Genomic DNA, 15,788 nt, shown 5'->3' with positions numbered 1-15,788 from the left:
TATGAGTGTTGCAGTTTTTAGTTTAAAACATTATAAGTGCATTGAGAATGCATGTTGGAATTAAAAAGGCATTATTACTCATGCATAATATCCCAAGTTCACTAACAGTGTGAAAAACACTTCACAGGATTGAAAGATATGAGGTATATTGTAAACCAACTAATTTTCCCCAGCGATCTATTTTGCCACTGTGCGAGTAAAACAATAAGGCAGATATGTATAACTGGAATCTTCACTTATAAATATATTAAGAAATTACAAAAATCACAAAAATAAAGTCGTCCAGAAAGGGCTAAATGCAAAAAAAAGTATCCACGAAAATAAGTTGGTTTACAGTAATACATTAGTTGGATATAAATCTTTTGTAGACGAAACGTAGACTGGCATACACAATTTTAATCCTGGTATCTATGATGAGTTTATATCAAACCAACACAAAAACCAAAATACATCTATAGGTCAAAATACAGTCTTCAACAATAGACAACATATCAAACTGTAAATCACCACTAGTCTTAAAAGATGTTAATAAATCTAACACAGACTACTGCCATCAATACCGATTTCTGTAGAGGTTTTCTCACAGAGGGTATCACCAGCCTAGTAGTTTGCACTTCTGTGTTGATATGAATTATCATTGATATGGTTATAATAAATTAACTGTTTACAAAACTTGGATAAATTTTTCTAAATATATACTAAGGATTTTCTACCCCAATTAGGAATAAAAGAAATTTGATTTGATTTGTATTTAGCAAATCCTTTAAGAATTTTTGGTCCTTAATGCACATGAACTCGTGTTTTATTTGGCCTTTTTAAAGCTTTTGATTCTAGTGTCAGTGACAAGTCTTTTGTAGATGAAACTCGTGTCTGGCACACAAAATTTAAGCCTGGTATCTATGATGAGTTTATTTCCCTATAAAATGACAAAACATTTAAGATATAATTAAGTCAACCACTAACCATATTTTTAACTCTGGACAGGTACTTTTTTATTTCATGCTTAATTGGCAACTTACATTTATGTAACTTTTAATGTTTGGTGACAAATTTAATTTATATCACTTCCTACATATGTAGATAAACGAAAGTCAAAAGATACCAAAGGGATTGTTAAACACATTAGTTGAATACAAACTGACAATGCCATAGTAAAAATGAAAAACAATCAATAGACAAACAACAGTATACAAAACACAACATAGAGACTAAAGACTGAGCATCACGAACCCAACAAAAAACCAGGGGTTATCTCAGATGCTCCAGAAGGTTAAAAAAATCCTGTTCAACATGAATCTTAATTAGGTAATATATAGTAATTATCCAGTCCATTCGACAGCTTTTGTTGTGTAGTACAACAAATCAAGCTTGCTTTTATGGCTTTTTATATTTTATCTGTCTTCTCATTGGTACTGCCGATGGCTGTTGAGTGAGCTAGGCATATGTCTTGTTTGGGAGGAATATAGGCATGGTATCTTTGATTACTTTTGTAAATGCAATGTTGTAATTTTAAGAATGAAATTCTATTTCTAATTGTAGATTTTCCAATGTATCTCTCCAGATTAAAGGGCTTTTAATTGTGAAACCAGTAGAAATCTTTCTATGCTGCACAATAATTCAAGTTTGTTTTTATGTGCAATAAAGAAATATTTTTACCATCTAGGTCACACGGTTGATGGTTTTAAAAGATATTTGCGGAAAATCAAACAACTGCAGAAATTAGAAATTGTGGTTCTTGTAATAAAATAACATTTGACATTAGCATGAACAGATCTATCATAATAACATATATTAATTAATTTTCTTCTAAACATTGTTTTGATTGTTATTTAACTATTTTAATGTGTTTTTAAATGGAAGTTAAACATACATTTTTTACACCAGTGAAAATTCTGTGTAAATGTGATGTACATGATTTGAAAGGGAGATAACCTTGGTCATTCTTTACATTGCCATCACAATCCATTTAATTTGTAACATCACTATCTCCCTTACATTTCATTGAGTAATTACTATAGAAAAAAAGAAAAAAAAACATAAATAATCCACAATGCACTGGTTAATGCGTTTGGAAAAAATGTTTAGAAAAAAATATTAATGAAATGACATTTTGATAGAAATTATCTTATTCCATTACACTGTACCTGCTTTAAATCAACAACCTACTTTGTCTACCAATGGGCTGAATCTGAAGAATCATCAGTTTGAAGAAATAAATTCAAACTAACTTGAAAACGTGTTTTGATCTATTTTTTTTTATGATAGAGCAAAGCCTTTTGACAAGTACTTCGACAAGAAGATAAAATATGGCAATGAAATGTCAAAACAGAGACAAATAACAATGCTATATATATGTCTCTGGTCAAAACAAGCATGTTTATATGATTCTTCCAACTGATCTTTAATACTTAGGTATTTGCTCACCTTTTAAGTTTCCTAGTAAACTTCATCTTTTTTTTCTGAAATACTTCTGATCTACAATCATGTAAAGAGTATTACTGGTACTTGTCAAATATTATCAATTGTGACCTATAACTAGTGCGTTGGCAAAAAAACACATTACAACAGAACAAATATCAATAACGAAAAACAAATTGAATAAATTGAATAAATGAGACAATGATGATGGTCTGGTGGGGGTTTTGATATTTCTCTATTCATTTTATTTTTTGTCCTTAGTTCTCTATATTCTTTATATTTTAGTACTTCATTATTGTTTCTTCTTTATTTTTTTATGCATATTTTTTCTCTTTTCTGTATTTTTTGTCCATTATGCTCCATTCTGTAGACCAATCCATATCCTTGATGTATACTGTAGTATCTTTTATCTCCAACTCATGTCAGGATGTAGATATATATTACTGAAAACAGGCAAATAATAATCAAGAGGATTGCAATCGTTAATGGTAATAATGTGAGATTTTTGTTTGTTACTTAAATCTTTTACCTCTGTCTTTTGCTTAATGAAGAATAAATTCTCTGAATCATATGAGAACAACATCAAAAACTTTAATTTTTGTCTGTCTTTCTGTATTCTGTATTTGTTTTGTACATTATGCTCCATTATGTAGACCAATCCATATCCTTAGTGTTTGCTGAAGTTTGTTTTATCTCAAACTCATGTCAGGGTGTAGTTATATAAATGAAAACAGGCAAATAATAATCAAGAGGATTGCAATCGTCAATGGTAATGCTAGTGAGGTTAACTATGTTCCTTAAAACTTTTTGTCTTTTGCTAAAGGTAGAAGAAATTCTCTGATTTTTGTTTAGAATAACAACAAAAAACGACAGAGGAGCACGATGTGTACCTATAGGAATGGTTATAGGATACAACCAAACACAATTTTTGGCATGTTTTTCTCTATTCTGTTTTTTTTGGCCTGTTTTCCTCTATTTTGTAGTTAGTGGTGTGTTTTTCTCTATTTTGTATTTTGTGGCCTGTTTTCCTCTATTTTGTATTTAGTGGCCTGTTTTTCTCTATTTTGTATTTTGTGGCCTGTTTTTCTCTATTCTGTATTTTGTCGCCTTTTTTCCTCTATTTTGTATTTTGTGGCATGTTTTCCTCTATTCTGTATTTTGTTGCATGCTTTCCGCGATTTTTGTATTTAGTGGTCTGTTTTTCTCTATTTTGTATTTTGTGGCCTGTTTTCCTCTATTCTGTATTTTGTGGCCTGTTTTCCTCTATTCTGTATTTTGTGGCATGTTTTTCTCTATTCTGTTTTTCTGACCTGTTTTTCTCCATTCTGCATTTTTGTGGCTTATTTTCTCATTGCTGATTTTTCCCTGTTTTTATGTACTCTGTATTTGTTTGGTCCATTATTCTCCATTCTGTAGACCAATCCATACCCTTAGTGTTTGCTGAAGTTTCTTTTATCTCCAACTCATGTCAGGATGTGGATATATTAAACAGCCAAATGATGATCAATAATATTGCCAACGTAAATGGTTATGTTTGAGAGGTGTACCTATAGGAATGGATATTACTGTTAAAAGATACAATCGAACACAATGAAAATGTCTCCTAAAAATTCGAGCATAACATCATTTGTTCTTCGGTTATATCTTATGTTTTATTTCGTATAAACGTGGTATGTCCAAGAACTACTCATTTTCAACTTAGATTGCCATTTTTGTCATTAAAGACAATTATGTCTTTATTGCTTGAGTCGTAGAAAATCAACTAATTTCCCAGCAATGTCTGCATTTCAGGTTTCTAAATAGCTGCAAGGTGATTTTCAGGACCATCTTTTAGTTTTAGTCTCAATTTAATAATCTCTTTCAAAATACTTTTGTAGACATTTTGCGACGGTAGATAATTTTGTTAATTCAATTTCATATTAGATGGGTTCATTTTAGTAAAGGGATCGGCTATACAAATTTTTGATTTATAGCTGTTTCGTTGCTCATTGGAACATCAAAGAGATTATAAACGTAAACTAATTTTGATAATCTAAGATTCAATAAATGTATTTTAAATGTTATTATGTTGTCGATCAGATTCCCAGAAATGTTCACTAATACCCAGGTCTTTATTTGACATATGTAGCAACATACCAAAACTCATCAAAGATACCAGGCTTACATTTTGTATACCAGACGCGCGTTTTGTCATAAAAGACTCATTAGTGACGCTCGAATAAAAAAAGTTAGAAAGACCAAATAAAGTACGAACCATTGAGGACCCAAAATTTGAACCATGCAAACCAAGAAAGTCGCGGAAAGCGAAATATAGGGATTGCTGCTCCGGCGACGGCAATGTCGTCAACAATTGTTAAGTCTTCTGCTTAAGTTAGTTTGATAAGAACTTCTTGTGATAGATCAATTATATTTTGTATGAAGTTGCATTACTATCAGTACATATCAGTTAGACAACAATTTTGAGGCCCTACCCTCTAGGTCATGGTCCAGTGACTTTGAATTAATTAGCAATTTTCAATGTTAAGTTTTAGAGGAGTATGATAAGTGCCTATATGAACGACTTTTTCTGTTCAAGGATACAATCGACCACAATAAAAATGTCTTTTAAAGAAGTTCTACCATAACATCATATGTTCTTCGGTATAATAAGTCTAATGTATCCCTTATAACCATGTTGTGTTTAGGAACTATGACAATTACAATAACGCTACTACAGAAATTCTTTCAATGATTTTCATATTATCAATGAAATGCAATTACAGTCTAGTAGGTTTGTAAGAATGCTTTATTATAACACCTTGCACTTTCAGGACTTGACTGTGGTTTTTCTACTGCAGTTCGTTTAAATTTCTGATCAGTTGAACAGTTTGGGTTGATAAAAAAAAAATTGCAATTTGGTCAGAATTTTGAATAAACTGCAATAGACGGAGAGCAACACTTACATTCAAGTCACAGTAATATCACGAGGTTCATTAAATTTACGCCAATCAGAAACAATTATTTTACAGTTGCTTTTGGTTTAGATCCTGTATAAAATCATAACCAGGCGGAATCAGGATAGATGCACGATGCACTCGGAATGTTTTTTAAGATATGTGTATGCAGGGACATGTAAACTATGTCTCTGATTCATTGTAAAAAAAGTAAACATTTTTCTTCAATTATGTTATCCAGTCTGATGACATTTCTGTCTGTTGAAAGTACAATTTTCTTGTTAAAACATGTTTTTTTAAATTTCCTGGAGGAAAATAACTAAAACCGAAATTCTACCTTATTTTATGTTAAAAGATAAAAAAAAATCCATAATATCTTTTTTTCTGATTGGGTTTCTTTAATATATCCTCCAGAACTAGAAATTAAAGAAACAAACGACACGACTTCCTCCGCCTCATTTTTAGACTTATACCTGGAATTTGACATAAACGTCATCTCCGTACCAGAATCTATTACAAACGAGACAATTTTAATTTTGAAATTATCGATTTCCCCCACCTTACAGTGTGTGATAACATTTTGTGAGGGAATTCGATGTTTGCTATACCACGGTTCATTTCAACGCACTTTATGACAATACCATTATACCAATCAGAATGAATTTTTTTGCAGTGTTTTAAGAAATGATTTTACGTTGAATCCATGTATTATTTGTGAAACATTAAATGTTTAAAAGGGCATTTTTTTCTGTATAAAGTCAATAATTATGCTTTTGAAGCCCAAACGCAAATGAAAGATCCGAAAACTATACCAATACAGAACGACATGTTTTTGAAATTATAGCAAAACTTTTGGTTGACTAATTTTTATTCGTTATTACAATAATGACATCAATATTGGAAATTTTTCATACATATATACATATATATTTTTATTAAATCAGAACGTGCATATAAATGTAACAAAAAAGTTGAACAGTCGATGCCTTTTTTTAAATTTTTTTTTAATTTATTAAGCTGAAAATGAACAACAAATTGCACTTGAAAAATTTGTTTTCTTTTTACATGTACACACACGTGTATAGTAACTTAGCTAGACACTGGACGAGTCCATATTATTTTTTATCAATGAAACTAAAGGTATGAAAGGTAAGAATTACTACTTCTTATATTTTCACCAAATTTTCCACAAATAGAGTAGATACATTATTTTTGAATAGCCTATTCCTGAGAAAAAAGAGAAAATTTGTATCAGACGTTTTATTCCATTAAACAGTCATTTTTCGAGGAGAAATGCTGGAATACATTTAACGCACGGCTACGCCAGGTAACATTATTGTTTATCTTAATATAAATAAAGTCAAAATATGTCCGATCTGCCTCTTTTTGGACATCCAAATTCAAATACGATCGTTTTAAGGTTTATTTCGTCTAACTCACAAAATCTTATTAGCCACTATAGTAGCAATATACCAACTTCACCTGCATATGGGATATAAATTTCCCAACTCATTCGGTAGTCAAAAGCTTGCAGCTGCTACTCAGACTTTATAAAACGTTACCAGTGTCTGAGCAGAAAGTTGATGAACCAGGGTTTCATCAAGAACGTCTCGTCCTTTTTCTAAAAAAGTCCATTGGAAGGTACCAAGACCTTGTTGATAAATATTCCGTATTAGCTTCACACATAATACATGATGGTCTTGAAGTATAGATTCTTTGGTACTGACGTTATTTATTATCTTAATTACGCCGTATTAATGTTCTTTTATTTGTCGTTGTAAATCATTAACCTTTACTGTTTAGTCCATTTTTGGTAATATCCTTTTGGCGTGGCTCGGTGTTTATACATCCCGCCATTGTGTTATTGTGCTATAGTCATTTTTTGTATTCTTGTCTTTCATTTTTGCTTATGTGCTTTGTCTATATGCCATTTTGTTTTTCTTTGTTGACATATTTGTTTGTTTTTATAGTGATTAAGATTTTATTACAATGTTGACTGATGTACCCCTTTTTTTGACATATTTACCTATTATGTCTGTTTGGTTTGTTCACACATTGTTGTCAATATAATGGAATTTTATGTGACTGTCATACAATTGAGAGTTTAAGCTAGCTATAAAACCATGTTTAATTCACCATTTTCTACATAAGGAAATGCCTGTACCAAGTCAGGAATATGACAGTTGTTTTCCATTCGTTTGACATGTTAGGGCTTTCAATTTTGCCATTTGATAAGGGACTTTCCGTTTTCAATTTCCCTTGGAGTTCGGTAGTTTTGTTATTTAACTTTTTAATGGCATCATTGTGTAATAAGTCATGTATCTAATTTTAAACCAAGATATTATGGTTAATATCAAATATTTAAGAGCGGGTCTTTTACATGTTTCAGCTATAAAATCTTATGTTATGGAAAAGCATGATAATTGAATATCAAATTATATTAAATGGCATCATATGGTGCAAGAGTTCATATGCTAATATACATTCTGTGAGCAATTAGTTTTTATTACATGACCTGTTAAACGTGTACATTCTGTCGTGGATGCTATTTTTTAGTGAGATTGTCACCGTGCGCATGGTGCGAATACCGACATGAAAACATAAGTAGTAAGTAACTTAACATATTGTTTTTCACTGACATCTTCGCCTGCAACCATAATTTTAGTATCGTTTAAAAATGTCAAAAAGACTCATTATTTGTAAGTTTTACAATTTTACTAAGGAAAATCAAGTCTTATTTATCCTCCCCTCTTCTTAATTGTTATTTTCTGCATGAACAAATTCACTTTTACGCCTTAAAATAACATACTTTGTTTTTATTATAATATAAACAAAAATATAAGTGTCTATAGATAGCAACTTATAACATACAAATACAATTGAGTGTGGATTAATCAATACAATTACACAAATAAAATTATATATTCTCTAACAATGTAAAAACACGTTTTATATTAGTATGTGAATTAACATGATATTTGTCACAGCTTTTCAGATCTCTCAAATGAGGGAAAATTTGTTTGGTTATTTACTAATGAAAATTTGCCTGTCCTAAACTATTTAGGGAATTATGTTATTAAATGTCTAAATGTCAGACGAAAGGTAAAATAATAAGCGTCAGTAATAACGATGATAATTGTAATGATTTTATGGTTCTGGTCCTGCATGGAATACAATGTGCATGATTTATATAAGATGAAGAAATATGTGTAGCTCTATATCTTTATGACGATTTAATATTTCATTTCAATGTAAAACAAAATATTGTTTTTTTTGTTGTAGTTACAAATCATAGTGCATTGTTTTGTGTACTAGTATATAAATGTCATGCTGCCCATTAAGCGCCTTTAATTGGACTAATAAATATTCTTATTCTTATCTATGTGAATACTATAATATTGAAAATATTTACAATTCAATACAAAAAAAAACCGCAATATTTCGACAAACTAGCTTCAACGGGCTTACATCTATCCAGATGAAATCGGATGCAGATAAGGAAATATTTGCAGCTTATTGTACAGTTTGGTCAATATAATCTAGTTTTGTGTTGCGTAAAACAATGTATGACTTTCAAAATATTTTGTTAGATTTACGAAATAAGTTATTGAAGTAAGGTAAGTTTGCAACGTCAATTGGTCAAGATTACAAATATATTAAGGCCGATGCCACATAATAAACTTAATACTTGAAGTAGACATATTATACTTGTGTGACTATTTGCAGTTAGAACTTTTGCATGTCACCGAAGTATTTTGAGTCTAAAGAAGTAAATTGAAATCAAACTGATTACTGTTTTTCCCCAAATGAGACTAAATGTATGAGGGGTTTGGAGGAAGTGTTCATTTCTGTTATTTTTTCAATTCTTAGTTCATTTCTATCCATTATTTGTTTACCCATCATTCTCATTTATATATAATGTACCGCCCCATCATTCTATGATCATTTTTTTTCTAATTTAACCAACCTAGCTGTTGTTTGTCTGAATTGGTTAATTTCTGGTCATATTTTATGAATACATAGGTAGAGAAAATGTCATCCAATAAACATTCATCATTTTCGTTAATTACATTTTTTGTGCGTGTTAATATGTGAACGACAAGTTTGTATTGCATAAAATAATTAACAGAAGAAAAATTATACTGACAATCACTTCCCTGTTGACCTTAATGTGTGTTTCAAATGCTATTGATTTGTCACGTGGTTGCTTGGATAATTGCATTGTGTTAACAATGTTTATTTGGCCTAGTATGGCAGTATTTGTGGTTTTTTTTTCCAGTTAAAGTCTAATTAATTTCTGCATAATACTATGCACTTGTTTTTTTTTTTAAATAGTTATATGGTACGTTACCAACACCAATCAAAGCATTTTGCTTCAACTGTTAATAGGAACCGCTCTGAACGTCGAACAAAAACGATCCACTTTGCTTGCGGAGGGAACTTATAAGAATTCCGTGTCCTTAATTTATACAAGGTAGCCCTTGTTGTTAATATTAAACCATGTTCCCTTTCTAAATTTTAATAATTTTCAGTTAGAGCCCGATACTTTTCTCTCTGTCCCTTTTACCCAGCTTCTAACATTTTCGTCAGGGAACTTTTATCATCTATATAATTGTATTGAACAGAACTGTCATAAAATAATGAACTATGAAACAAAACTTATTTTTAAGGTATAAAGAAATGTTTCACAAGTGTGTGCACGGCAAACAACGACGACTTCTCACACACATTGATTAACAATAAGATATTGCTTCTAATATGGCATCTGCTAAAAGAAAAACAAACTATGCTAGACTTGGCCAAGCTGCTCAAAATGAACTTCCAATAGAAAATGAAAGGATATGGAGTAAATGTACATGGGACAAAATCGCACACAATACATAGCAAACATGGAAAATTATCAATGAACAGGGCTTTTATTCCTGTTCTTCATCTTGACAGTTGATGTAGGGTCTTCAACAATGAACGAATCATTCATACCCTACAACAAGGTCAAGACGGCCCCTAGCGTCGACTTAAGCGGTACTATTGATAAAAATAAACCACAGTTCACCTTCTTGCTCCCCACCCGCCTCGGAGTGCCAACTTGTGCGATGCTTGTGTACGACGGTTCTCCAGTCGAAAGCACCAGGGATACAAGAAAAGTGCAGTAATTTTGAAAGACATCGATCGCCGCTAAAATATGCCTTGAAGTTACACATGTCGGGAGCGGTCAATGAATTACATAATTTATAATTACGGTCGAGGTTTTTCAACATATATTTGTCATACATTGCCCAACAAAAGACCAATAATTTCGAAACAACAAATGATAGACAATACATATAAAATTAAAAAAACAAATGATAGACAGCACGGGGCACATCGAATATATGTAAGAAAACCTAGAAGTTTAAAATAGTATGAAAGGGCAATATACAAAACAGATGACCAGACCAGTATTTTGAAGAAATTTAACCAAACATGAAATTTTGACGGTGTATTAATATGAGAAATTCTCACATGAACAAGCACACCATAACTGTAAATATTATAAGAGCATACACCTCAAGCACGGGGAAACGTTCTACTGCCTCCACACAGCACTAGAGACAAACTCTAGAATCAAATATTTTACGCGAGCTTCTCCTTATCAAAGAACTTCCGAATTTACTGCATGGTCACGTGATGCAAAACGATGATCTCAAAAGAAGGTTAAGAAATGATGATATGTTGAAAATACAGCGAGTTGCCAACAATAATGGATATAACGGGTTCGATATACCTTTAATGTACACATTGATTCGAAATTTAAAATTAGTACCTCCTCCAACACAAGGATGGGACAAGAATGATCCCACTCCGGTTGAATTGACAATTGGTGATGATGTAGAACGCATTAGACGAATACGAAATGAAATATTACATCGCGGAGATGCAGATGTAGATGAAGACGTATTAGCAGTTTATATGTGCACATTTAAGGAAATAGCTGGTAGACTTGAGGCATATCTCGGCAAACAAAATAACGAGTTTGTATCACAGATAGAAAGTCTAGAGACCTGTTGCATGGATATTAAAACGGAACAAATGTACCTTGATAATTTGAAAGAATTAGTTGAAGGTGAAAAATGTAAGTGTTGAGAACATACCATGATTCTAAATTTTTTTTTCGGCAGTGCTACCCACGCTTTCAGACATCTTCAATTTTCAGTATGTTATAATGTATTTTGTAAAAAGTTTAGATTTCAGATACATCAACTGATCAAAAAGCTTAAACTAGTTTTATCATACAGTTCTTTCCCAACTACGACGTATAAAGTGAAATTCAAAACTCTCAAGTCAAGCTAAAAGGATGATATATAAAAATAAGGAGCGGTGGTATGATTGCCAATGAGACAACTATCCACCAAAGTTCAAATGAAATGGATGTAAGCAATTATAGGCAACCGTACTGCTTTCAAGAATGAGAAAACCCATACAATATGGTCGGATATAAATTGCCCCGACATGAAAAATATGAAACAATTCAATTGAGAAAACTAACGGCCTAATTAATAACAAAACAATTTACGAAAAACAAATATGACAGACATGAACCAACGACCACCACTGAACTACAGGCTCCTGACTTGGGACAGGCACATAAAGAATGTGGCGGGGTTAAACATGTTTGTGAGCGCTCAACCCTCCCCCTAACCTGGGACAGTGGTGTAACAGTACAACATAAGAAAAAACTATAAAAATCAGTTGAAATCATCCAAGACCTTGTTGATAAATATTCCGTATCAACTTCACAAATAATACACGATGGTCTTGAAGTATAGATTTTGCGTACTGGCGTTGTTGATCATCTTAATAACGTGTTATAGTATTCTTTTATTTGTCTTTACTAATATTACTTTGACTGTTAAGTCTGTTTTTTAAGATATCCATTCGACGTGACTCTGTACTTATGTATCCCGTCATACTTTGAACGACAAAATTATTTTATTTATTAATATTACTTTTACTGTTAAGTCTGTTTTTTGTGATATACATTTGACGTGACTCTGTACTTATATATCCCATCATACTTTGAACCACAAAATTATTTTATTTATTAATATTACTTTTACTGCTAAGTCTGTTTTTTGTGATATCCATTTGACGTGACTCTGTACTTATGTATCCCGTCATACTTTGAACGACAAAATTATTTTATGTTTACCTGTGCGAATTTCAAACGCGCGATTTTACGCCAGTACTTAAAACCTTCCATCCTTTATGGGTGGATTTTACATAGATAAATAAAATCGTATTATAAAAAAGCAAAATGAGGATGTTAAATTTGATGTATGCCTTTTTGTGCTTCTTCGTTACATTTGTTTGTTTTTATAGTGATTAAGATGATAACACAATGTTGACTGCTGTACCCCTATTTTTGACATTTTTACCTATTGTGTTTGTTTGTTTTGTTCACGCATCGTTGTCAATATAATGGAATTTGATGCGACTGTCATACAAGTGAGAGGTTTAGCTAGCTATAAAACCAGGTTCAATCCACCATTTTCTACACAAGAAAATGCCTGTACCAAGTCAGGAATATGACAGTTGTTTTCCATTCGTTTGATGTGTTTGAGCTTTTGATTTTGCCATTTGATTATGACTTATATCTAGAAATTGACTATGAGGGTCGGTTGAAAACAAAACTTTACGACAAAAGAGATGATTTCAGCTTCCCAATTGTGAATTTTCATTTTTAAACTAAGAGTTCCAAATGGTGAAGTTGAAATCATCACTTCGTAAATTTTACGGACGCCATCACGAGTTGGTTGACCGTTATGGAATATCCGTTTCACAGATGATATCGGATATGTTCCTTATGTCGTAACTACAATCCCGTTCCCTTTTCACGAATGTGAATACCGACTATTTACCCCTATTTGTGACATTTTTACCTATTGTTTTTGTTTGTTTTGTTCATACATCGTTGTCAATATAATGGAATTTGATGCGACTGTCATAGAAGTAAGAGGTTTAGCTAGCTAGCTTTAAAACCAGGTTCAATCCACCATTTTCTTAATAAGAAAATGCCTGTACCAAGTCAGGAATATGACAGTTGTTATCCATTAGTTTGATGTGTTTGAGCTTTTGATTTTGCCATTTGATTAGGGACTTTTCTTTTTAGAATTTTCCTCTAAGTTCAATTTTTTTGTGATTTTACTCTTTTTTGAAAAAGGCTTAACTCATCAGATGGATACAAATAGAAATACATCTAACAAAAACACAGAGTGGACGTGGCGGGTATTTATATATCCCAAAAACAAAAAGACACTAAGTACAGATCTGAGAGTACTCGCAGTTACTACCAGCTAGTTCAAAGCCAGTAACAACTAATGAAAAAAATCATGTATATAAAACTACGATATCAATCAGTACACAATCAACATCCAATGGATTTAGTGTAAAGACGTCGTAAATAGTCAGAGAAAAACATGACCTTGTGCAATACCAAACTATAGGTATCGACAGATTGTAGTTTCATGAAAGTACATATGTGTAATATTTAGTATGGTTTTAATTTACTGATAACAAAATCAATATTTATACCAATAAAAACAATATTCAAATATTTAATTACAGTGTTGAATAGGTAACCTTTTAGAATAAGTTTATTTAAAGGATTGATAAGTTTACCCGGATCGTATTTAAATTTCTGGGCTCGGTTTACAACATCACCTATTTTATTCATTTAGGCTTTAATATAAAAAAAATCATTTTCAATCATCAGAAATATTGACACAAATACCATTCTTTAAATAATAATTCCGTATCATTTATTTATTTTTTTATCTTGTTTGTTTGTTGTTCTGTTCAATTTCATAATGGATATAAGAAGATGTGGTATGAGTGCCAATGAGACAACTCTCCATCCAAGTCACAATTTGTAAAAGTAAACCATTATATGTCAAAGTACGGCCTTCAACACGAAGCCTTGGCTCACACCGAAGTTTTTTTTTCAAACTGGGATATGCATATAGTACAAACACTGCCTTGGAAAGTTTTTGATCAAATATATAAAAACAACAAGGAAGGTTTTTTTTTACTGCAAATAAAGCAAATTAAATTTTCTTTAATATCTTTAACAATAACTTTGATAGCTTCTCCTTTATAACTTGCACCTGCTTTACATCTGTCTTTGTTGTTCTCTGTTATGCCGATATTATTGACATCGGTGTTGTATAACTAAATACTCGCTATCGCGCATTTTCCCTTAATATTATGCCATTATATTGATCAAGGTTGTCACCAATCAAATGTAATCAGCACAAGTAATAGGCTTGTTTTGTATCATCATTCTTTTATTACGGATGCATATTCAATTTATCCTCCATTGTTTTAGTGGACAGAAAGAAAATGAAGAAGAAAAGCTACTTACGAAAGGAAACAATTAAATGGAAAGAAGGAAGTATTTTGGGAATCGGAGGCGACAAATCTCAATGTTATCAACTATGCAACTATGAAATGCACTCTGGAGAAGTGGTTCCAGTATATATTCAGGATGAATATGATATGCCTGAGACTTTAAACATTGATGATGGCAATCTTCACTATGGTATGAACGATGGAATCTTCTTTATAGTTTATCATGACAAAAATTTGAAACCTTACCAGCATAGATTTATACAGAATGCGAATCAGAAAAAAGCATATGCTGCAAACGAGTCATTAAAATCTCTGACAAGTGGTGCAATAGATCTATCCTTGACAGTAGGAGACTGTTTGCGTGATTTCAAAATATCTTGATTAACATATCTGTTTGCTAGATTATTAAGTTTCATTTAGATAAAAAAAAAATCGCGAAACTAAAACAGAATGAATTCATGATAACAAATAAATTGCATCTGTATGGAAATTTTAGAATACCAGTTCGATTAAATATATATATGATCTTCAATATGTTAATGTATTAAGTACTTAATTAGAAGAGAGGCGGTGGATACCAAAGGATTCATCAAATTCATAAGTCGATGAAAAACTGACAACGCCATGACAAAGACAAAACGAAAAACGACCAAAAGACAAACAACAATCTACAAAGCACAATATAGAAAACTAAAGGCTGAGCACCATGAACCCACAGTAAGCATGGGGTGATGGCAGGTGCTTAGGCTTCACATGTGGCTACCGTGTAAGTACAAAATCAATAATAATTCTAATTCGGTGATTTCATATTCGAGGGACAGAGGACGGGATTATGGTTAGGTTAAGACAAATGGAACATACCTGTCGTCATTTGTGAAAAAACTGAACAGAGATACCAAGCTTATAATTTTGAACGCCAGACGCGCCTTTCATCTTCAAATGACACATCAGTGCCGTTCGAAAAAAAGGCAAAATCAAGTACGAAGTTGAAGAGCAATATTGGGGCCACACATTCAATTCAGAAAGGTATTGCCAAATACAGCAACAATA

The 15,788-nt window shown here is 31.8% G+C and overlaps 1 protein-coding gene across 1 annotated transcript; it reads left to right on the top strand.

Annotated features, from left to right (window-relative positions):
- The first annotated feature begins 10,962 nt into the window (after window positions 1-10,962).
- LOC127715670 (uncharacterized) lies at window positions 10,963-15,446 on the top strand. The gene is made up of 2 exons (XM_052221832.1): window positions 10,963-11,463; window positions 14,716-15,446. Exons 1-2 carry the CDS (start codon window positions 11,019-11,021, stop codon window positions 15,117-15,119), a joined length of 849 nt encoding a protein of 282 aa, XP_052077792.1. The 5' UTR covers window positions 10,963-11,018; the 3' UTR covers window positions 15,120-15,446.
- The last annotated feature ends 342 nt before the right edge of the window (window positions 15,447-15,788 follow it).

Source organism: Mytilus californianus, unplaced genomic scaffold (genome assembly GCF_021869535.1).
Source record: "Mytilus californianus isolate M0D057914Y unplaced genomic scaffold, xbMytCali1.0.p SCAF_9, whole genome shotgun sequence".
NCBI classification, from domain to species: Eukaryota; Metazoa; Mollusca; class Bivalvia; order Mytilida; family Mytilidae; genus Mytilus; species Mytilus californianus.
This window is presented reverse-complemented; position numbering and strand designations above follow the sequence as displayed.

Excerpts from the sequence above, each read along its gene's own strand:
- LOC127715670 (XM_052221832.1), top strand. The coding sequence starts at position 11,019 with ATGCAAAACGATGATCTCAAAAGAAGGTTAAGAAATGATGATATGTTG. Across the intron at positions 11,464-14,715 it reads ATTAGTTGAAGGTGAAAAAT|TGGACAGAAAGAAAATGAAG; the intron begins GTAAGTGTTGAG and ends CCATTGTTTTAG.